Consider the following 22929-nt stretch of genomic DNA (forward strand, 5'->3'; position numbering starts at 1 on the left):
AGTGTAAGATGCATCATTTGCATGTAAATCTGGAATAGCCTGTACAAGATTTTAGAGAGAGCACAAAGTCTTGTACAAGTTAGACTCTTATTTAGATTCCTTTCTTACTATCATCTCCATAATTCTAGAGTGTTTTTTTTTCCTCCTACAAATAAAGGGCTTTATTAGAAATGTTATTCTTCATAAGATTCATTTGCCTTATTGATTATTGACTTATTTTATTTGCATGTTAAATGTCAAAGCCCTGAGGTGAAGCTAAAAGTGGGTCTGTGTGACTGACTCTCCAGCCAAGGAGAAAGTTCTCAGGGACAACTGGGATGCTTTATAGAATATAGAATAGAATATTGTTCTGACCTCAAAAGATATGGTGCTCTTAAATAATAGCGTAGGGGTTGAGACAGATTTAATTATATTCTTGATAACTTTGGCAAGGAAATGCCAGAGGGTTTATTGATCTAAGAAAAGCTTCCCCTATTTTGGTTAACATACTATTTGCTTTTGGGCAATTAATTGCACGTGTCCTCCTCTACAGAAGTAGAACACTAAATTTACTGAGTAACTATGAGAGATCAGTAGGGTGGATATCGATTTTAAAGATAATGGCCTAAAGATATTTCAGGGTTTACAACCGAGCAATTAGCTCAAATTTCAACTTGTATCGATTTCCAGTTGTAGCAACCCTGACCCTCCATCATAAATCTGATTTCAGTTTAGTCTTTACAGCAACATTTTAATCAAACTGTAGATTTGAAGATTTTTTTTCTTTAGTTGTCTGCTTTTCCAAAGGATTTAAGAGTTTACTGCTCAAAACTGTTCTGTTGGTCATAACATGGCCTACACAGCTGTAGATAGGGTTTTGGTTTCTGGGGGTTTTTGGGTTTCTTTCTTTTTTCTAAGAATTACATTCATCTGCAAGTATGATGAAGTACATATTTGTTTATATATACATATTTATTATAATTCCTCATTTCTTGTTAAATGTGAAAATTACGTAAAATTCCCTGGTTACAATCTCTGTCCTACCTCCTACTGCTGAAAAAACTCAGAAGTTATGTAATGAGGTATATGAAATTTAAGACATATCTGACATACTACGTAGTAACAAATTGAAATACAAAACTCTTGTGTGGCATGAAAAACAAATTAGGAAGATAAAAGCAAAGCTAGAGAGACAACACACAGCTTGTTCTCCCTCTTCATGTGACATCATTTCATCACTAGCCATTTACTAAGAGTAAATGAGTCACTAAACAAGTTTTCAGGTTTAAAACACTTCTGTAAGTATGCAAATATTTTCAGTTGCCAGCATTTTTACATCCACTGATTGAGAACATTACTGGTGTGGAAAACTGGGTGTCCAAGACCTCACAAATCAACAATAAAACACAATATTTAGGGTAACTACACTAATCAAACACATACTCCTTGAAATTCAGGAAAATATTTTCGTATTAATAATTTTAGATTTTCCTGGATTCTTATAGACACAGAGCCAGAGCAGTTAAATAACTAATTCTACAGCATGGTTGAGCATAACAGCAATACACCTTCCCTGATTTTAAAATGCTAAAGAATGTTCTGTAGGAATATAATTTCTTCTCAGTTAAGCAAAGATTAAGCTAATGCTTGCAAGGTCATTGCTCTTGTTATTCTTTACTTGTAAGTCATTGCTACAATAAAACAAAACAAAAAAATTCTTTTCCTCAAAGTTTTCCCTATAATTACTGCAGAATGGTATTTGAGGTGCCCAAATGTTCCTCCACATGGTTGGTGCAAAATATCTGAAAGCCTTGAAAGTACTTTGAAGAAGGCCAGAGTGTGGAAAGCTCTTGTGTTTTCCATAGCTGAAGTGTCATAAATAAACAGCTTCCTGACACCTGATTCTTGATGTGTCAAAGCTCTCTTTCTCCATCAGCTGTCCCATAAAACAAGATTAGAGGTATAAACTGAAAGAGACAAAAAGCATCCATCTTCACTTCCAAATAGTATGCCGCCAATTTCTGTAGTCATTAATACCAGTACTAATCTATTGTATTCAGTGAGGTAACACAGATAAAAGCCAGGTTGTTTTCTGATCTTACTGGTAAATTTAGTTTATTCTAATCTCCAAATCATATCAATATCTTGCCTATCAGAACTGAGAGAAGTCCCCACAATGGCCTTCTATGTATGCAGAGCTGGTGTAAAAAAAAATAAAAAAATCATCATTACTTTATTGTCCCAAGGCAGGTATATTCTAATAGAGGATATCAAAGGTGCTATAGCCTCTAATGTCTCCTGAAAGACCCAGGATGCAACAACTGAAACTTTAGCAATAGCTTTGTTTGCAAAAAATACACATTAAATGCAAGGCGAGATCTGGAACCTACAATCATTTCCAGGGGAATTTTCAGAAGGTCAAAGAGTGCAGAAAATTTCTCTTGCACAGTCCAAGGAAATGGTCCAATGGAAGAGCTGCATTATTAAGCTCTCTCTACAGCTGCAGCCTAGAAAAAGGCTTCAATACAAAGGAGAATTTTTCCAGCTGTACTCTCATTTTTACTGGGAAATCTGCTGGCAGAATAATGCAAAAATGTGTTGAAAAATGCTGAATGAGGAGAAACCTAAGCATCTATTATTTTAATAGAAGAGGAAGAAACAGAATCCTTCAATAGGAAGGAAGAGAATGGGCTGGGTTTTTGCAAGTTGGTAATACACACAACTCAGGAATCTACTGATCTTTCTAGGAGGTTTCGAACTCTCTCAAAACCACTATAGTACGTAAACAGTATGGATTTGTACAGGATGATTTGTACTTCAGGGTATTAAAAAAGTTCTCTAACAGGAGGAATACATGCTAGACGAAAATTATCATATGTGCATTTCTTGAGGCTGCAGACTTCAGGCTTCGCTTTGTAAAATACAATAAACCACAATACTACCTTCTCTATAGCAAATACATAGCAGGACTTAAGAAAACAGCTCCTGAACGGTCAGAAAAACCCCTACATATTTTCTCAACTGTAGGAACACTGTAATATTTTGGGCTATTTTAGTCTGAGGATTTTGAAATATTTTTTTGCTCCAAAAGCCATCCAGTCAGTGTCAAACTCCTTCATTTACTGCTCCATTCATTTCTACCTAAACTCACATGATACACATCAGAGTTAAAACAGCCAATTTTGCTTGAATCTTTTTATACCTATAGAATGCCTGGTGAATGCCAAAATGCCCCTTCCATTAATTGAAAATCATAGCTGTGGGAAAGAACCCCATATCACACACTCATGACTCAAGGCCATTTTATTCTGGAAACTTTTCATGTTGAAAAGAAACCTCAGGGCAACAATGGGATTAAGCGCGCTCTAAATACTGAGAAACAGAGAATAGATCCCAATGCACTGCGAGTATTTTGCTACTTGATGCCAGTTGCTTCAGCTTCATTGACAGTGTCAACTCTTCATATATGTGGCATCATTATACTTCTGCAACAAGTTTGTTAATGGAAATAGAGCTGTAAAGAAGCTTCAGAGAATATCAGGTAATAATCCCTGATACTGCTAAAACTACAAGTTTCCCTGAATATGTTTGTTCTCTGCTTGTGCCTGTCTGACATGTGGCATATCATGCAATGAAATCTGTAGGAAAGCAAAACAAAACAAAATCCCTCACACCAAAATAAACCTTCTAAAGAGTTTAGAAATGTTTGTGTTCACTAGGGACCACCACAAATAGTGGCAATGAGGAAGAACAAAATTGTAATCAGCAAATTTGGGGATTATTTTGGGTTTTATTTTGTATTCAGGAATCTGCCTAGCAATGGTAGTTGTTTTATTGTCCCACATAAACAGATGTGAACAGTAATGATACTTATAGAAATTACTCATGATCATATTCATTTAACTTCAACTGCCTCTGTAAATGGCAAGCTGTGATAGAAATTCTGAAATATATAAACTGTTTTATATTTAGTATTAATGAAGAGAAAGAAACATCAGAAACATATTTCTGTACTATATTGATTTAGTAATTAATTTATGAAATAGAAATTCCATGGAAAAATATTTAAGTTCTTTTACTCATATCAATAAAGGTAGAAGACAATGCAAGTTAAGCATCAGTTTTTCAGTCAGTGAACACCAACCTAAGCATAATTTGGACAAATTCTGGATCATTGTTAAAATAAATAAATTTTTACTCATTTTTCATGCTCATTTATTCAAATATATCAGCTTCCAATACTTGATATATAAAAATGCAGAAGCAGTAGTTACTACCTTTTATATACAATATCTTAATGACTAAATTCATGGACAAGCTGCAGCTAGCACAGCTTTATGCCTCAAATCATTTGACTGGGTTCACTTCAGCTGTCACTGGGGATATGACCAGAATATTAATTCTCTTTAACACAACCTACTTGTACGAGCTCTTCCTGTAAGAGTATCTTTTCTTGAAATTTAGAATTCAGGAGTCTGTGATAGTACAGTGGTTTTGGGGAAAAAAAAAAAAAAAGCTTATGAATAAATAGGAGATTCCTAATGAAGTGCTGACTGCCAAAAATACTGGCAAAGATATTACACACTCGATGTCACTGGGCTCTTCTGTATAATTCTTTGGACATCAGCTATCTTTCTTTTTTATAGATGCTCCAAAACATCTATAAATGCACAGTATAAGTGCACATTGTCAAACGAACAAGCATGGGCAGTTATAAATGTCACAAAGGATGTCTGTGCCATATAAAGACTGCATCTGAGATAAATGAAGATTGCTTACTCTAAGTCAATGAAAAATATTAACATACAACCAGTGTTTTATTAAATTTTCATATTTCTCACATAACATGAAAAGATAAACCCCAACATTTTACTTAGAAGCACATTTTTGTATTTATAAGACACTAGAAAAAAATGAGTTTTGGTTCTTTTGATTATTCTTACAAAATATGTAAAAGTTTCCTTGTTTCATCAACTACTGCTTAACATGGTGAAAGAAGGAAAAAAAAAAATGAAATTATAGTTTGATAATACTGTGAACTATCTTAGTTGTACTTTCTGCACAGTCCATTAATGAGGGCAAAAACTGTCTTAATCTTTCATATGCAGTTATTAAAAGTCTGATATCATCGCCTGCTTTTACAACATCATTACACCTTTAGACTGAAGCTCAGAGGAACTTTAGGAGGTCTCTTCCCCTCCATATCATCCAGCTCTAGGGAAGGGCAGAGATGCTACAAACAGTATGGGACTGGGTTGGTCTGCAGGAGGTACAACTGCAGATATCTTGAGTATCAACACCTGTCATAGGCAAAAAAACACCTTTCAGCTTAAACTGAGAACACTAACAGGTGGCAGATAATTGGGTATGTGTGTGTAGGAGGGTTAAATGTCAGAAATTGAATTTTTGAACTGTCAAGCAGAAGTTTGCTATTTACCAGCTGCAACAAGTACTGTCTGATTGTAAATTTTTATAACAGCTGGTATAAAAGTGGCAGGTCCCAAATCTTCCAATTTGTGGAGACATAAGACAGAACCACAAATTAGGATGCTGATCACTCATTGTGCTTCTGCACACTGGCTGCTTAGATTGGGAAGTCTTGGACCTTGGGGTTGTGGAAGGAAAAGGAAGACAAAAAGAAGGGAGCCTGGAGAGAAGGTGGTGAAGATCCTGGCTGGAGGAAAGATCGTGGAAGTGGGAGAAGATCCAGGAGATCAGCCAGCTGGATGGAAACAAATGTTATCATCACCTGGGGTTCTTGGCTAACAATGCCCAAGATGGTTAAGTACAAGAAGTTCAGGAACCAGTACAACCTTCTGCCCAACCGTCCTGGGCCAGCAGCAATCCCTATGCAGGGAAATTGTGATCTGCTGAATGTTGTGTTGGGGAGACAGAGGCAAATGGGACAATATGAGTGAGAGTGTGAGGTAATCAAGTAGGGGAAAAGTTCTAGTTGGTTCTTAAATAAATCCTGGTATACAAATCAGCTATGGGCTGTTTACAGTGTCTCACTTGTGAAAACACTAAAAACTTAGGCATCATATATATTTTATAATTATGGTATCAGTAGAATATCTGCATATCACTTGCAAGTAAAATAAATGTGTTTTTAAATGCAAGTAATTTCAACCACACAAAGCATGTACTCTGATGTGAACTGCAAATGGACATAATCAGAATTTTTAAATAATGGAAAGAAAACCCTAAGGTTTTTATGCCTGACAAACCAAAGAATTCTACTAAAGTAAATATTGAGCTGTGTTTTAGTCCCATACTGCAGTAATCATTTTCTCCTTACCAGTTTTCCCTTTATGTACACATTTCAACATGAAACAAGACAGCAACAGCAGAACTTTGTGGAAAAATTCAAATCTGAGTCTTATCAGGATTCTGCTCAAGTACGATTGTTGCTTTGCCCTCCTGCTCCTGATTTGCAGATTTTCACAGCTGCAGGAGCTTAGAAAAGCATAGGAATCTGCAATGTACTGACAGAATATATTGAGAGCCTTCTGGAAAGAACTGGCACAGGCTTCCTGAGATCATGGTTAGGAAAGACATTTTTATTTCCAGTGATTCTGGCTACTGGGAGGGTAGGACTGTCCACTTTCTGCTACAACAATCAATAGTCGTCACTTCCAAGACTGTTGATTATGGGCATTCAAAAAATCTCTGCCTAAATGACGTCTGCTTCTGCACAATCTTCAGACAGTGACATCTACATCTCAGTTAGATGGCCACTTTCTCTTGCTACTGCATCCCTGCAGGTAGCAGGGAATCCAAAACTCTCCAAACAGAAGTAGAGAAACTCATACTAATTTATTTCCTTTGGGGAATATTTTTACTGGATGAGCCTGGGGACAAAACGTATGCCAGCTAAGTGACCTGGTAGACACCAGTCTGTTCATTTCACCTTTTAGTTCTCATCAGTCAGCACCCCCTCACTCAGCTCAAACAGCAGCAAATTTAATAGGGAGACACGAAAAGAGATTACAGGTGTCTGACATGATGGGTTTTGCTCAGCCCCATGTGCAAAAGACTGTCTGCCCACCTGTAGATGCTTGCATAACTGACCTCCTAAAGTGTTCATTGAAAAACATAACAAATATCACATCCAAAACCACAGAGAGACAGGTATTGCTCAAATACAGAACTTAAAGAGCAAAGACACAAGATTTAAATAAAGTTCCAAAGTTGCATCATGGATAATAGTATATAAACTTGCAGTCACAAGAATCTCATTTCAGTCCTAAAAAAGGCTTTCACTTTCAATACATTTCACAATTTGTGAAATCCAGGACATACAGGATTTGTAATATAATTTGACTGACACTTGCACTGCAATTAAAAGAACTTTCTCATAGCTTTTAGAGATTAGATTAATTATCTTTTAAATTTAGATTTAGATGGGGCAAACATCTCATTTAAGATTACAGAAGATTGTGAACATCATATAAACATACAGATAGGGGGTTGGTAAAAATCTAGTTTATAAACTCTGACCTAAAATCCTGGACCAACATTAACTTTGCTTAGGCTTGCCTGCATACAGAAAAAACAAAGCCTTTGGTAAACTCTTCCATGCTGTGAGCCTCTCCAAAATGTACAAACTAGTTCCTTTGCTCATTGGGAATGAATTTGCCTCAGGGAATAGACAGGCAACTTTTCAGAGGCAAAGGTTTCATTTCTGGGACTCACACTGAGGTTCAGTCCAATCAATAAGGTGATACAGGGAATCATATCTGCCAGATCTTTTCAAGAAACCAGTTGTGTTCTGTGTGTACCCCTGGGGCTGGCACTTGGTTTCCATCTCATTCTGGGTAAGCTCAGACTGCCTACAAATCTGCTGGCTGATATCCCAAACTTTTTGGGAAGGATCCAGGGCACCCCTTTGTCAATGTCAACCCTGTTGAGGCTGGTGGCATAGATTTCCCAGATGTATCTGCATGGTGGAGAATGCACACAATCCAGTCAAAAAAGAGACTTTTTTAGAGAGAAATTTTGATCAAGTTACCAGAGAGCCAATATGTGGTTGGCTTAAACTGGAAATTCATTCTGCCTTACATAAAGCTTATATAAATGTAAGTTACAAGATTTTTTTTTTCCTAGAAGACCACCTGAAACCATTAGCAGTCTGCAATAGCATTTCAGCATATAGGAATTTTAAGCTATTAGGTATACACATGACAAAATCCACCTAAGATTTCCTGCATCATCCGTATACAGGTAACTTAAACCTGGGTTTGTTCCTATCAGGTTACTTCATGACAAGTTAATTGGAATCAGATGGAAATTCAGCTCATCTTTAAGGCCTGCAGTATGTAACACACAAAACATTAGTGGAGTGTCAGGAATACATAGACATCTTTGACTCCCCCATTCAGTGATTAATCTCTCTCAGACATAAATTGTTTTCTATAAACTGCCAAGTGAATTTACAACAGAGGAAAAAAAAAAGGACAAATATTCATACAGTATTTCATGATCTTTGTAGAGTCACAAGGCAAGCAAGAAAGTAAGGTAAAGAGAAAGACCCATTCTTGAGATGTCTTTTAATACTTCTAAACCAAAATAAAAATAAATCCATTGCTGATCAATTATAAATATTTTTAGGCTAATTTCTCTGACTATTGAAAAACCCAGAAAGTAACAGCAGGGTTTTGTGACATTTTTATTTCTACTACCTAAAATGCTTCTGCTGACACTTTTAATCAGTACACTTAGCAATCTATCATGCACACAGCATGAATACTTCTTTACCTATCTGGAGGGCAATAGTCAGTCTTGTGAAAGCAATGTAATTATTATCATTAATTTTTTTTAACTGAGTAGCACTACCTACAGATGTGTATGTTTACAAAGACCTATGCCAAAAATACTTCTAGAACCTAAAAGACATACCAGAGAGGAAGTTACCAAAACTACAGGTCTATTTTATATTACTAGTCAACCAGGGGGAGAAGGTCGTTCTTTGCCACTGGAAAATCTGGGGCATTAAGGAGAGGAAAGAGATAATATGTATATGAGGTAGTGGTGTCAAGACTGTCAGCAGGATGTCTTACTGAGTACTAATGAGCTTTCCAAATGAATACTAATATGTTTAACCCACTGCATGCCATCTTGTATTTTATGTCCCACATACTAAAATTATTATTTCATTAATATTAAAATATAAAATTTATGTGTTCATACTATCTGTCTGTGTGTAAAGCCAAGATCTTACCTACCACATAATGCAATGTACAGCCATGTGCCCAGGCACCAGGAATTTCTCCTATTCAGCAAGTCCATAGACCAATGACTTTGGGCACCCAGCCAGCTATGCACAGCATTCACACATGACTTGTATGCCCACAGCAATCTAAAGACTGCTGGTGCTTTGTGGGGACATACCAAAACAGGGAGGGTATACAGGGCAGAGAAATGAGTATGAGGGTCTTTAAAAATTCCCTACTACAACAATGCTACTGGCAGTAAGGTTTTCACCAAAGGCGGGTGGCTTTCACCAAAGGAAGAATATGGGGAAAGCCATTCAAACTTGTTACTTTGTAATTTGTCATGCCAAATTACAACTGCCTCATACTGAAGGAAACAAATGAAGGAATTTCAGGAAAAAAGATTAAATCGATCAAGATCCTTGAGAAGACTTGAAAGAGCAGACTGACAATAAAATCTAAACACAAAATAATAGGGCATGAAAAAATGCTGAAATGATTGCTAATGTTTGGTCAAGAAGGAAACAAAACAAGATGAAGAAAGAAGAGGAAGAGCCTTATCCTACTACAGCTACATTAATATACTAAGAGCAGTTTCTGTTACAATTCTTTACCTAAGCATCTTAGAATCATTTGTAACCATACTGCCTGATTTAAGTGCTATAAGTAAATGCTTATACTTGCATTCTTCATTAATTTCATTCATTATGATTTCAAGGAATAGATAATAACAAGGAATTCCTCACCAAAGAGCACACAGAATTTATAATTTTTAAGGCCTTGGGACACCTTAACAATATCCCCAGCACATCCTCCACTGTTGAAGTGGGTCCAGAGGAGGGCCACAAAAATGATCCAAGGCCTGGAACACCTCTCCTATGAGGCCAGGCTGAGAGACTTGGGGTTGTTCAGCCTGGAGAAGAGAAGGCTCCAGGGAGACCTTACTGCAGCCTTCCAGTACCTGAAGAGGGCCTATAGGAAAGATGAGGACAATCTCTTTAGCAAGGCCTGTTGTGACAGGACAAGGAGTAATGGTTTTAAACTAAAGGAGGGTAGATTTAGACTCGATATAAGGAAGAAATTATTTATAATGAGGGTGGTGAAGCACTGGAACAGGTTGCCCAGAGAGGTAGTGGAGGCCCCATCCCTGGCAACATTCACGGTCAGGTTGGCTGGGGCTCTGAGCAACCTGATCTGGTTAAAGCTGTCCCTGCTCACTGCAGGGGGGTTGGGCTAGATGGGCTCTAAAGGTCCCTTCCAACCCAAAGCATTCTAGGATTCTATGATTCCACTGTATCAAGCAGGTAACAAAGTGCGTCCTCACTGGAGCTGCACAGGCCAGGTAAAGGCTGATACAGCAGGGGTCAGGAGAAGAAAAAACATCTTGAGACACTGGCATTCAGTAAAATATTGGGATACATCCTTCACTCCAAGTGCCATAGGGACAGAATGGGGGTAACAGAACAGTAAGGGGTCCACAAACCACTGCAGTGAACTGAACCACACAAGGTGACTACGATAGGTTCTTCAGCAATGAATTAGGGAACTTATGCTTTGCCTTCTGGAAGTCTGCATGCCATATTCAGAATAAGAGAAAGCATATTATAAATTAATTACAAAACCAACAAAAAATAGACTAACTTAGTGCAAGTTGTGTTTCTGCAATACCTTCCTTTTTTCTGTTTCTACTGGTTTCCAGTGGTTTGGAACTGGAGGGTGAATACTAGCATAACAAAGGAGAAATCATGGCAATTTCTCACATTGTCATCCCTTAAAAAAAAGAAAGCCACCATATAAAGCTAGGGTAAGGTATCACACATAACTGTTAAGAAAAACTGATCCTGAACTCATGCATGGCAACAAACTTTTAGAGCTGCTTGCCCAAACATCATCTCAGGAAACAAGCTGTAGAAAATGAAACCCCATCTCATCCACAGTAAAAGCGAGAAAGCAAATCTTTTCCCTCACATGTAAAAGTTGGTTGGTTTTTTGGGTTTGGGGTTTTTTTTTTTTTCTTTCTCTTTTTAAACTTTTATGAGTTATCATCCCTGTGGGAGTTAGTAGAGAAGGGAAAAGAGAGAAAGGGGAAAATGAAAAAATAAGACTCACTTTTGTTTCAATTTTCAAAAAGAAAAAGACAATTTAAAAAATCAAGTTATTAAAACCTTAGGATTTGGCACTCAGCCTTTTTTCTTTAAAAACAAACAAACAAAAAAAAAAGAGAATCATTAATTCTACCTACCTTTCTTAATATTGGTTCTACTTTCTCTTTATCCCTTCATACTTCTCCAAAAGCTTTTCATATGTCCCTTTACCTTTTTACTAAAATGAATTAATTTTCCTTTTATGCACTCCTTATTTTTTTCCTTTCCAGTGTAACTAATGCTGACATTATTTTTATTGTTACTTGGTTGCTTCCCTTTTCTTTTGGGAGCTATTTTTTTCTCAGCCTTACATCTTTAACTGTATCATGAAGGCACTTGGCTTTTTTCCTGTTTCTTTCATTCTGTTCACTTGGAGATGTGATCAGTCATGCCTTAACTAGTGTGCTTTTTAAGACTGCTCAGCTGTGTTCCATTTTGGCAGAATTTTCTTTCTTATTTTTCACTTTACTAACTAAATTTCTCAATGCCTTTCAAATTTGCTTTCCCAGATTCTAAAGTTCCTGTGTGGCTATATGCTATTAGAGCTATTGCTTCTAGGTTGAATTCAAGAAGGCTGCTAACACAAGTATTACATGTCCTAATTTCATACATTTTCAGGTAACTCATACCAGTTTATTTTCTGATAATTTTCAATAATCTTCCTGTTATTTACATTTTTTGCAATCAAATTTAAACCCCCCCAAAGTATTGTACCTTAGGAAAAAACTCCACTCATACTACAGATACTCAATCATAATGCATATGTTGAAAACACTATATAAACTAATAATTCAATACAAATGCATTTTGACAAACATTGTAATTAAGAAAGTGTGCAAATAAAGGAAAGCATAACATATATACATTTTTTGTAAACAAAGAAGGAATTCAGTTTCTATTTCACAAATTATTTTTTGCAGGGTTTTTCTGTTGTTATTCAGATAGTACCATTATTATGCTTGGCACTTTACAGATGTCTTTGAAAATGAGGTCACTGCCTTGAAGAGCTTATAATTAAAACCCCTGTGAATTATATACTGAGTAAGTGAGTATAGTACATCTATCTGCCTGTGAGCTACAGAGACAACATTATTCAGTGTTACATATTACATATTTATATCACTTTGGGTTCTAGTTTGTATGTTATCTGACATAAAAATAAAAACAAGTAAATGGTGGAAGATTTAAGAAATAATTCTAGCTGGATTACTGTTTTCTCATTTGCTTTTTCACAGATGTAAGCAAAATGAATGGGTTACCAAGACAACCATTTCATAAAATCAGATTGTCAAAACCTGTTAGGAAACAAGTACTCTATAAAATGAGCCTTTGGCTAAATGAAGTCAGCTGATATGATGTAACTCTAAAATTACCTCATAATTTAAATCAAAGCAAGTTGCACCCATTTGGTCTGTGAATGTTGACCATTATCACAGTTCACAATTGTCATTCTCCAAATTATTAGCACTGAAAATAAATAGTCCAAAGTCTAGGAAACTTGTAAGACCACAGAAGTTCCACTATCCTTTTCCCCTTCCCTGTTTTTCAATACTCATTTTTGTTGTGCTGACCAACACAACTGAAAGCATAGTTTTGCAGAGCTAGCAGAAAAAAGGTTAACATTTTCCCAGCCAGAAAACTGAAGAGATTGTTTAGTATTCATAATATCACTTCTTCTCCTTCCTTGCCCTGTCTAGGCAACGAGGGAGTTAGATCCTGTGTATATAAACCAAAGAGAATAGTGAGAAGACTAAATGGTTTATTTTTGTCGCTCCACCTTTGCTTCTCTTTTTCAAATTCTTACATCTAAAATCAGCATAAAGTTTTCATTTGCCAATACTATGAACTTGCAATCAGCACTACTATCAAATGAATGATGTGCTGACAATACCACAAACTATCTCCCAGGGACTGTATACCATTTTTTTGACACTAGTCCTGTATACTGACCTCTTTACAATTGGGGGAAAAAAAGAAAAAAAAAATCTACACTTTATTGCTGTTTGTTTGTATATGTAATATATACCTTTTACATGCATGTAAAGAGCATTTTGTGTATTAAAACACAGAAATACACACACAGATCTTTAAAATTATGTGCTACTTATTTCACAATGCTCAAAGGAACTTCTCCTTTAAAAAATATTTAAGCTTAACTACAGCTTCTGAAACATTCTAAAATTTCTTTTAGTAGAATTTCTGGAATCTCTGGAAAACACTAAGAGCTCCAGATGGAAGAATTTTTTTAAAAGCTTGATTCAAAAGACTTCTGAATTTTGGCAGATAAAAGCTGCATATGTTGTGTGGAGGTGATCTCCTGTGGGGGACAGGAAGATGATCTCTTAATGCACACTCACCAACTGTCATAAGGCTGAAAAGAATATGCATGTATTGTGCAAAGGTACTTATCAAAATTTCAAACCCCTGTTTTTCAGTGCAAAAGCTGAAAGAAATCCTAAAAGTGAACTGTCATGTTCTTCAGGAGATGAATTAAACATGCTGTTAAGTGTATACACCATTGGGAAAAAATGTGGTCCTTTTTAACCCATATTTATATAACTCTTTAAAAAACACACTTCCAATAGCATGTATTATTGGGGGGTGAAAAAATCCCTAAGCACATCAGCATCACATGCAACAATGCAGTTGATATTTTCAGCCTAAGTGAAGGTACAATTCTAAACTAAAAGTAAAATAACTAGACTATACTAAATGATTAACTAGGTGTGGTGGGTTGACCCTGGCTGGATGCCAAGTGCCCACCAAAGCTGCTCTATCACTCCCCTTCTCAACTTGACAGGGGAGAGAAGATATAACAAAAAGCTCATGGGTCGAGATAAGGACAGGGAAATCACTCAGCAATTACTGTCACAGGCAAAACAGACTTGACTTGGAGAAAATCAGTTTAATTTATTGCCAATCAAAACTGAGTAGGGTAATGAGAAATAAAACCAAATCTTAAAACACCTTCCCCAACCCCTCCCGTCTTCCAGGCTCAATTTCACTCCTGATTTTCTCTACCTCCCCCCCTTCACACTCTTCCCCTGCTCCAGCGTGTCGTCCCACCCACAACAGACAGTCCTCCACAAACTGCTCCAATGTTGAGTCCTTCCTGCACGCTACAGTCCTCCATGAACTGCTCCAGCATGGGTCCCTTCCATGGGGTGCAGTCCTTCAGGAGCAGACTGTTCCAGCGTGGGTGCCCCACGGGGTCACAAGCCCTGCCAGCAAACCTGCTCCAGCGTGGGCTCCTCTCTCCATGGGGCCACAGGCCCTGCCAGGAGCCTGCTCCAGTGTGGGGTCTCCATGGGGTCACAGCCTCCTTTGGGCACATCCCCCTGCTCTGGCGTGGGCTCCTCCCCGGGCTGCAGGTGGATATCTGCTCCACCATGGACCTCCACGGGTGCAGGGACACAGCCTGCCTCACCATGGGCTTCACCATGGGCTGCAGGGGAACCTCTGCTCCAGCCATGTGGAGCACCTTCTCCCCCTCCTTCACTGACCTTGGTGTCTGCAGAGCTGTTCCTCTCACATATTCTCACTCCTCGCTCCAGCTGCGGTTTGCATTGTGTTGGGTTTTTTTTCCCCCTTCTTAAATATGTTATCACAGAAGCGCTACCACCATTGCTTATTGGCTCAGCCTTGGCCAGCGGTGGGTCCAACTCTGAGCCAGCTGGTGTTGGCTCTATTGGACACAGGGGAAGCTTCTAACAGCTTCTCACAGAAGCCACCCCTGTAGCCCCCCTGCTACCAAAACCTTGCCACACAAACCCAATACACTAGGACAAAAAGTTAATTCTGTTTAAACAGTGGCAGTATGCTAACCTCTCTACTTAAAAGGTTTACTGATTTAGATTATCTGTAATGCTTTAAAAAGATTTACAGATCTGTGGCCAAAATCTATACAAAATTCACAGAAAAAAAAAAAAATTCATCATTTCCTGTGGGACTTTTCTATTGCAAAGAGAGTTCGCATGAGGCAAACCACCTCAATGTTTTCTTTGCATATCACTATTTTACAGAATGGAAAGCAGCAGAAAAAGCAGCTTTCATCACCAATGTTTTTTCTAAAAGAATTTATTCAAAACTTCGTGATTACAAATAATATAAATTAGTATTGATAAACAGACATGCATATACTGTATCTCCTATGAATGTGAGGAGCACAGAAAATGGAAAAATAGGTACCCATAGGAAGGACTGCCCCTAAGTTTCTGTGAAGTTAATGTAAGGAAAGAAGTTTCATGAGAGAGGATCCTTACTGTACATATTGAAAATTAATTATTTAAGTTTTAGATGATGCCTTAGATTATTTTTCACAGATCACAGAAGATTATTGTTGCAACAGTAAATGGAATTATTTAACGAAACATTCCCCAAATTTAGAATAAGTATTTTTTAAGAATCATAGAAGAAGTCAGTTTTATGTTGAGCTACAATTCATAGCACCTTGATGAAAGTGGTTGAGGTTTAGTAGCTTTAGCACCTTTGGTCTATTATTAAAACTCATTATGAAATAAGCCTGGTCAGCATGTCTCGACGAACAAACATGAAACAAATCAGTTTTTGAAAAGATAAAGTGCCCATAACTGGCAATAGTACTAGAAATGTGAGGTGATGGGGAAGATATGAGCCATTTGCTCCAGAAAAAAGCTACACATTTAAAAACTTCCAGGAAGTTTTAAACATTATGTCATTTAAAACAGGCCCAGCTGTTGTCTTGGTTCCAAGATGTCCAGGACAGCTCAGGGAGATCCATCATGGGCCACAACTTGTGACTGAGGAAAAAAAAGACATGTTCCAAAAGTCAAAGTTTGGGAAATACTTCTCTAGTGGCTACAAGGCAGTATAGAGCCATACAATAAGGAGCTGTGCTGCACCAAAGGTTTTACAACAACTCTCAACATCCTAGTCTCCTGTTGCTCGGTATGGGATAAGTGCCTACTACAAGGGATTTTGTTTATATAAGAAGGATGAAATAACCTGCAAAACATAGTTCAACAAATTATCTCTTTCCATAACCTCATTTTAATATTTACAAGGAAAAAGAATTATCAACAAATTAAAAAAAAAAATTACATAAAATCAAGATCATTTGACAACCAGGTGTATGACACCATTAGGAAATATATCAAAATAGGCATCTTTCATTGAATCTTAACTCTCTTACCTACACATATAATAAGGCATACCCTATTTAACTACAGCTCAAATGACATTTTCTGGGTGGGAATCATGTACATTTAAAAAGATTCAAAGGAAATAAACGTCATTTCCTTAAATGACAAATGCCAAGATTATTTTTCAAAGGGCAAAAGCCTTTTGTTAAATCATTTAGCAATAAAATGTTGTCGCTATGCAGTGAATTTCTAAAGCATTTTGGCCCTTATATACATTTTTTAATAAACATGAATTATATCCAAATTACAGATTATTTTAAAATTATGAAAACAGAAACGGAAATAAATCCCCTCACCCAGAAGCCATTTATTTGGAACATTCACATATTTTTAAACACAAAATTTTGGATTATTGGCTCAAAAATCAAAGCAAGCAAACATTCTATTTATTCAAAATTATTTTTATGAATGTTCTTGTTTAATTCAGGCCAAAACCCATATGGCACAGGCTATAAAACTTACTGTTGGCACCTCAAAACATACAAACACCTTAGAAACAAGGTGAGGAAACTTTCCCTTGTTTGTATGCTTCATACAAAGCTAATGAAAAAAAAACCTCTAGAGCCATCATACCCTTCTCCTCCTCTATCCTTTCCTTCTGCTCTCCCCAGCCAAAGTGTCATTGCAAAAGCAATTCAAAAGAATTTGTCTGTAATGAACTATAAAACATTTCAAGAATGAATAGAAAATTAATGGCATTCATAAAAAAAGCATTAAATTGATTTGATTGGGTAATCCTACATACATAATTTAGAATACTGTTAGATACAGGAGAAAAAGACAACAGTTACTATAGCAACACAACCACTGATGGAATATATCTTGCAAATACCATTGCTTCATTTGTTGACAGAGCAGAGTAGTATTGTGTGCTTAGGTACACAATAAGAAACAGTAACAAAAAGATTTTGAAATTGTATTATTTCTAAATTATTAATATTATAAATAGTGGGTTTGAAGTCTTATCTTTTGAGCCAATGACTGTAATCGACACTTATCACAAATGAAATAAAAGTATTTGAAAACTATTAATCCCTGAGAGTTGGCTGTATTTTGGCATTGGTCAAAGTCTCTAATGGCTGTTCTTCTAAACTTCAAATTATGACCAAATTAATAGCCATGGACTTTTTAAAATGCTTCTAAGGAAGGATATGGCTATTTTTTTGGTACTAAATTTAGCAGCAGTACCCTACTATTCATTCTTCAAACAATATCCAAAAAGAAAAGAAAAAAAAACCAAAACACAACAACAACAACAAAAAATGAAACAGTTGTCACTGAGCTATTTAATTTCAGTATTCAACACTTAATCGTCCAATAACACTTTGTTTGGTAGACTAATACAGGAAACTTACTTATCTGACCAATGTTATCCAAGATCTATCTTTTCAGCATAGTTTAACAGTTTTAATACCATGGATCTGCTTTCTCAAGTCCTCAACAAAAAGACTATTTAAACAATCAATATCACAAGCAGAGAGCTTTAAGAGCTGTAACTAGTGAATACACACCTCCAAGACTCTATATTAATATTTGTTATTTAAAGGAATAGAATATTCTAACAAATACATAGAAATGTGCAGTTTTTCATTTCTGAAAAGACATTTTTAGAATTTTGATCCTCTTATGTATTCTAGCTGCAGCCATAAGATCACAAAAAGTAGGACTATATAAGATGGCAGGAGGTCACTTGGACCATCCTTTTGTCTTAAGGCAAGATAAAGTCAGCCTTTACCTCTTTGTATCAAATAGTTTTATCTCACTAATACAATAGTTTTTAAATATGTACTGAGATGCTTCCCAGGACCCTGCTGATGGATTTTAAAAATAACTATATAAAGTTCTTTTCTTCAAAGCCTTTAAAGATTTCCTGGTCAGTTCAGAAAAGTACCTCAATTAGGAAGAGTGAACATTATCCTGGCAACCAAAGATGCAAGCATAGAATGATTTTTTCTAATTTTTTTTTTTTCCTCCAGACACTAACCTGATAGGGACATACATTGCATTTAGAAGTAGCTAGAGAAAGCTAAGTACAAAATAAGTCAAACTTTAAGAGCACCTGTGTAAAGACTTCCAATTTATTTTTAAAACAGTTATTACCTTAAGACAGGGATTGCAGGTTATTGAAATGGACATTTACAGATGTGTTGGTCATACATTTATTTCTCCTTTGCATTATCATCTACTCCTTTTATTTACAAGTCAATGCCCTGTTATGGTAATTTATCTCTGGAAGGGCAGACCCTTTACTTCTGTTAAAGTATCTGGGGACTAGGCAGGAGAGAGTTGCAGTTAACATCACTGCCACTAAATATCTTGGATAGACACCAAAATAAGCTTGGTAACAGCAAATATATTTAAATAAGTATAGTCTTGTATAGCATTCTTCAAATGAAGATCAACCACAGATTTTTGGCTGCAGTCGGTCAGAATCGACTGTATCCTGAGTAAAGTATACTGTAGTGCTTTATTTTACAAGAGATAGTAATGCCAGTGTAAAAAAGCAGTAAAAATTATGTGCCTCAGGGAAGTTTTAGAATTATAGGTTACTGACTATAGATTATTTACAATTTAATGCAAAAAATTAATGCAAAAAAAATATTTAGGAACAAAAAATATAAATAAAAATACACTTACTAAAATATTACATTGCATAGCCATTTATAGACACTTCTCTTGTACAATTAAATTTTATCAAATTCATATCTAAAAACATTCATATCTAATTCAATATTTTGGAAACAATTTTCAATAGAGGGTGAGTAAAAAACCCTTTGTACCCAATTTATGACTTTTTAGATGGTTCAAAATTTTTTTATACTGCACTTCTGGAAGCATTGCACAATAAGACTCACAAACATATGCACTAGTACTTTTATTCCTTATTATACTAGGATTTGATGTTGACATCAGTCTCTTTAGAAGATTTCAGTTTACTATATAAATCTTGAAACCTCCAGTACAGGGAGGCCCTTTTACTCAGAAGAGAAAAAAAAAATTAGTCTGAAAACCACCCTCAAAATAAGGTATAAAATTATCACATCTAAGATACTATTCATCTGCTAAGTGCTGGCAAAAGTTCTTTTTTCAATAATGATCACATTTTAGTTCAGAAAGAAACTGTTGCACATGAGTTGAAAATGCAACCTTCATTAGACAATTCTCATAGCCTTAGGCTCCTGGCACATTATCTAGCAATGATCATTTTTTTAAACTTAGAAGATGACAGTTTTCCAACAAATACAGACATCCATCTAAAATAAGAAACTGCAGCAGTAACAAAACCATAAAACAGGCAAGATGAAATTAAATTGTGTTGTTACCCAAGTCACGAGGAAAGAAAAAACCAGAGAGAATTACAAGTCTTAGGCTGAAACGGTAAGACAGTGAGGGAAGAGGTGGAGTTTTCTCTACACTGTAATGTCTTTATCAGAGAACATATATATTGCGTGGTCTCTGTTAACAGCATTGTCAAAATAACTTATTACAGGATTGTCCTGCACAGGAAACCTGTTTATCAAGAACACTTGCCTGACACTCTTGAAGACATATTAACTTGGTTGCTTTAAAAGCTTAGAAAGCTTTTTAAAAGTTATACCCATTGGCCAGTAATTACTTCTAGGAGGGAGGAAAGAAAATGCTCCATTTAAAATAATCTTCAAACAAATTAAAAAGAAAACTTCAAGATTCGAAAAAAAAAATATACTGAGTAACTAGCACTGGCAAACCTGTAACAATCATTTTTGTACCACAAACACAAGGTAGAAAACTGCTGACCAAAGGAAAAAAAAGTATGGACAACACCATAACACATTCAAAATTCAAAGGCAAATAAATGAGGATGCTCAGCTAAAAAAACAAACAAAAAAAAACCCAAAAAAACCCTACTACACATAAAACATTAATAAAGACACACTAAAACATACTGGAGTCAGTTAAAAAAAAAATCATGATCAAACAAAGTATACATTAATAGCTATCAGATGGTTCTGAAGCATTTTGTAAAGTTGGGTTTATTTGCCAAGGTTGAAATTTTCATCAGGAATTTACATTTATGGTAGTGAACTGGGGTTGCCCACAGGAAGTAGTCAGACAAGCACAGAGAATTGTATCTTTGTACATGAATGCTTAGATACACATAGCTTAGATTCGTATGTCCAGGTCAGTTAATCATTCAGAAGTAATTTCATTTCAAATTCAATTAAGCAGAAACACTTACAGAAGAAATCCTAGTTTTCAGTAAAAACAAATTTTGTCTTATTGATATTATGAAGCTGGTTGTCTTCTGGCCTCTCTGAAGATGGGCAAAACATGAGCAAGTTTTGCAATTCGTAGTCCCTAAACAGAATCCAAAGACAAGCACAGATGGTGTTGCCTCCTCGTACCCCGCCAAGCAGTAAAATTCTGTATCACCTATTATTGTGTATTTTAGGAACAACTTACATACTTATAAGACATAAAAAAAAAAAAAAGTTTCTCATTCAAGAAGGGATACTTAAACTTCAATAAAGCACTGAACAGATTCACTTGCAAAATTCAAACTTAAAATTATATAAAGTTAACCCTGAAAGCAACAAGAAGTGTATTTAAGTCTTTGTTTTAAAAGCCTAAAGATTCAAAAAAAATGTAAGGTTATATGTCAGTGTTGAAACAGAAATGTAAATCTGGGTATCCTTTTGTGTACCTTGGCACTTTCTGTGGCCAAATATTTAGTTGTCTTAAGTAATATAACACAAGGGTTTTTTTTACATTAGCTACACCATACTGTGCAAGTTAATATGCAAAAGAAGTGAGAAAATCATGTCACATGTCTTTTTCATGTAACTCATACAAACTAGGTATTTATCATGACACTTGGCATACAAACAGTGACTCAGCTAGCTAGGAACACAAAGGAGGTGAATCTAGATGGGGTTCAAAAAAATAGATAGTGTGATTCGGACTAATTAGCACTGTTCAGAAAACTAAATTTTAGATTTGTTCCAAAAAAAGTCAGATGTGAAAAATATTTCTGCAATGCCTTAATTTAGTGTATAGTGCATAACATTACAAGGATAGGCTTTTAAAAAAAAAAAAAAAAAAAAAAAAAGACCTGTACTTGAATAAATTGTCTGCTCTATTATACTACAGACAGACTTTCCTTCAAGGATGAAGTGTGAATAAGTTTACTCTTCTTCCTATTGCTTTTCACCCTGTAAACCTCTAAAATGGACATCTGAGTAGTAATACTAGAAGAGTACTACTCGAAGAGTAGTACTACTATTCACTTGCAATTTGGTGTTTTCACATTTAGATAAGAGCTATATATGCTGTAACATCTAAAGTCCTAGTATGACATGTAAATCACAGCTGAGTGAGTTACTGAAATGCACAGCTCTCATCTGGGAAGTTAAATGTAGACTTTTATCCCCCTCACAATATATTTAGACCTATGTTTTCCACATACAGATACATTCATGCTGGGGGCGGGGACTTTACCGTACACTTTATTCTGATCACTCAGTTACCATTGCCACACCATCCAATCAGGATACAACTGTGTTTTGTTAATATAACATTTATAAAATCATAGAATCATATAAAAGATGATTCTAGCAAATAACTGCTAGTGAGTACTGTATTTTTAAGCAGTAATTTTACTTTTTTTTTTTAATGTGTCAAATAGAGCTGTCCAAGCACACAACAAACTTCAATAACCAAGACTGAAGTTGTATAACACCAAATGGTAGTATTCAGAGAGAAAAGGATTCTTTATGGGTCTCAGAAGTATCACTGTAAGGATTATTGACATGAAAAGAACATGAAGAGGTGGCTCTTAAAGAATAAGCCATAAATGCAAATTGATTTTGTCTTGAATGAGCTGCTGCCCATACAAAGCTGAAATATATGCAAAATAGTAGCTTTACCATATGCTAATGCAGACAGAATACCAGAAATGCTAATACAAGAGAAAACCAGACTAGTACTTGACTTTACAGTTCGAATTAAATAGACAGGATTTAAGTGGATTATATCACAAGTACTTTGTGCATACAGAATGCCTTCAAAACCTTCCTAGTGTGAAGCCACTTTCTTATAAAAAGTATTCCATTTTACTAGTAAGCCCTGAAAAATCAATCCAGATAAATATATTCAATAATTTATCATGGCAGGCATTTCAAATATCAACAAATTTAGCATGCATGCACTGAGAAGCTTTGTGTTAGTTCTGAAGTTTTTAACAAGGGCAAAGCCGCATACCTACAAATCCAATATGAAGCATTTTGAGAGTGTTAAGTACATCACTGCCTACTGTAAATAACTAATACATATATACAAAACCACAACTCACGTAAAAACAAGATTTGATTATGAGATCAACCAATGTCCACAAAACAGTATTTGATCAATAGATTGAATGACTGGCTGTCTCCC

General features: G+C 35.8%; 1 protein-coding gene across 1 annotated transcript in view; it reads right to left on the bottom strand.

Annotated features, from left to right (window-relative positions):
- Positions 1 to 22929, bottom strand: part of GPM6A (glycoprotein M6A) — a 130210-nt gene that overhangs the window by 69675 nt on the left and 37606 nt on the right. The window contains exon 4 of the mRNA XM_075709036.1: positions 2155 to 2163. Within this exon, the coding sequence (XP_075565151.1) occupies positions 2155 to 2163 (9 nt within the window). The remainder of the gene's footprint in view (positions 1 to 2154; positions 2164 to 22929) is intronic.

The sequence above is a fragment of the Pelecanus crispus genome, chromosome 4 (assembly GCF_030463565.1).
Source record: "Pelecanus crispus isolate bPelCri1 chromosome 4, bPelCri1.pri, whole genome shotgun sequence".
Lineage (NCBI taxonomy): Eukaryota > Metazoa > Chordata > Aves > Pelecaniformes > Pelecanidae > Pelecanus > Pelecanus crispus.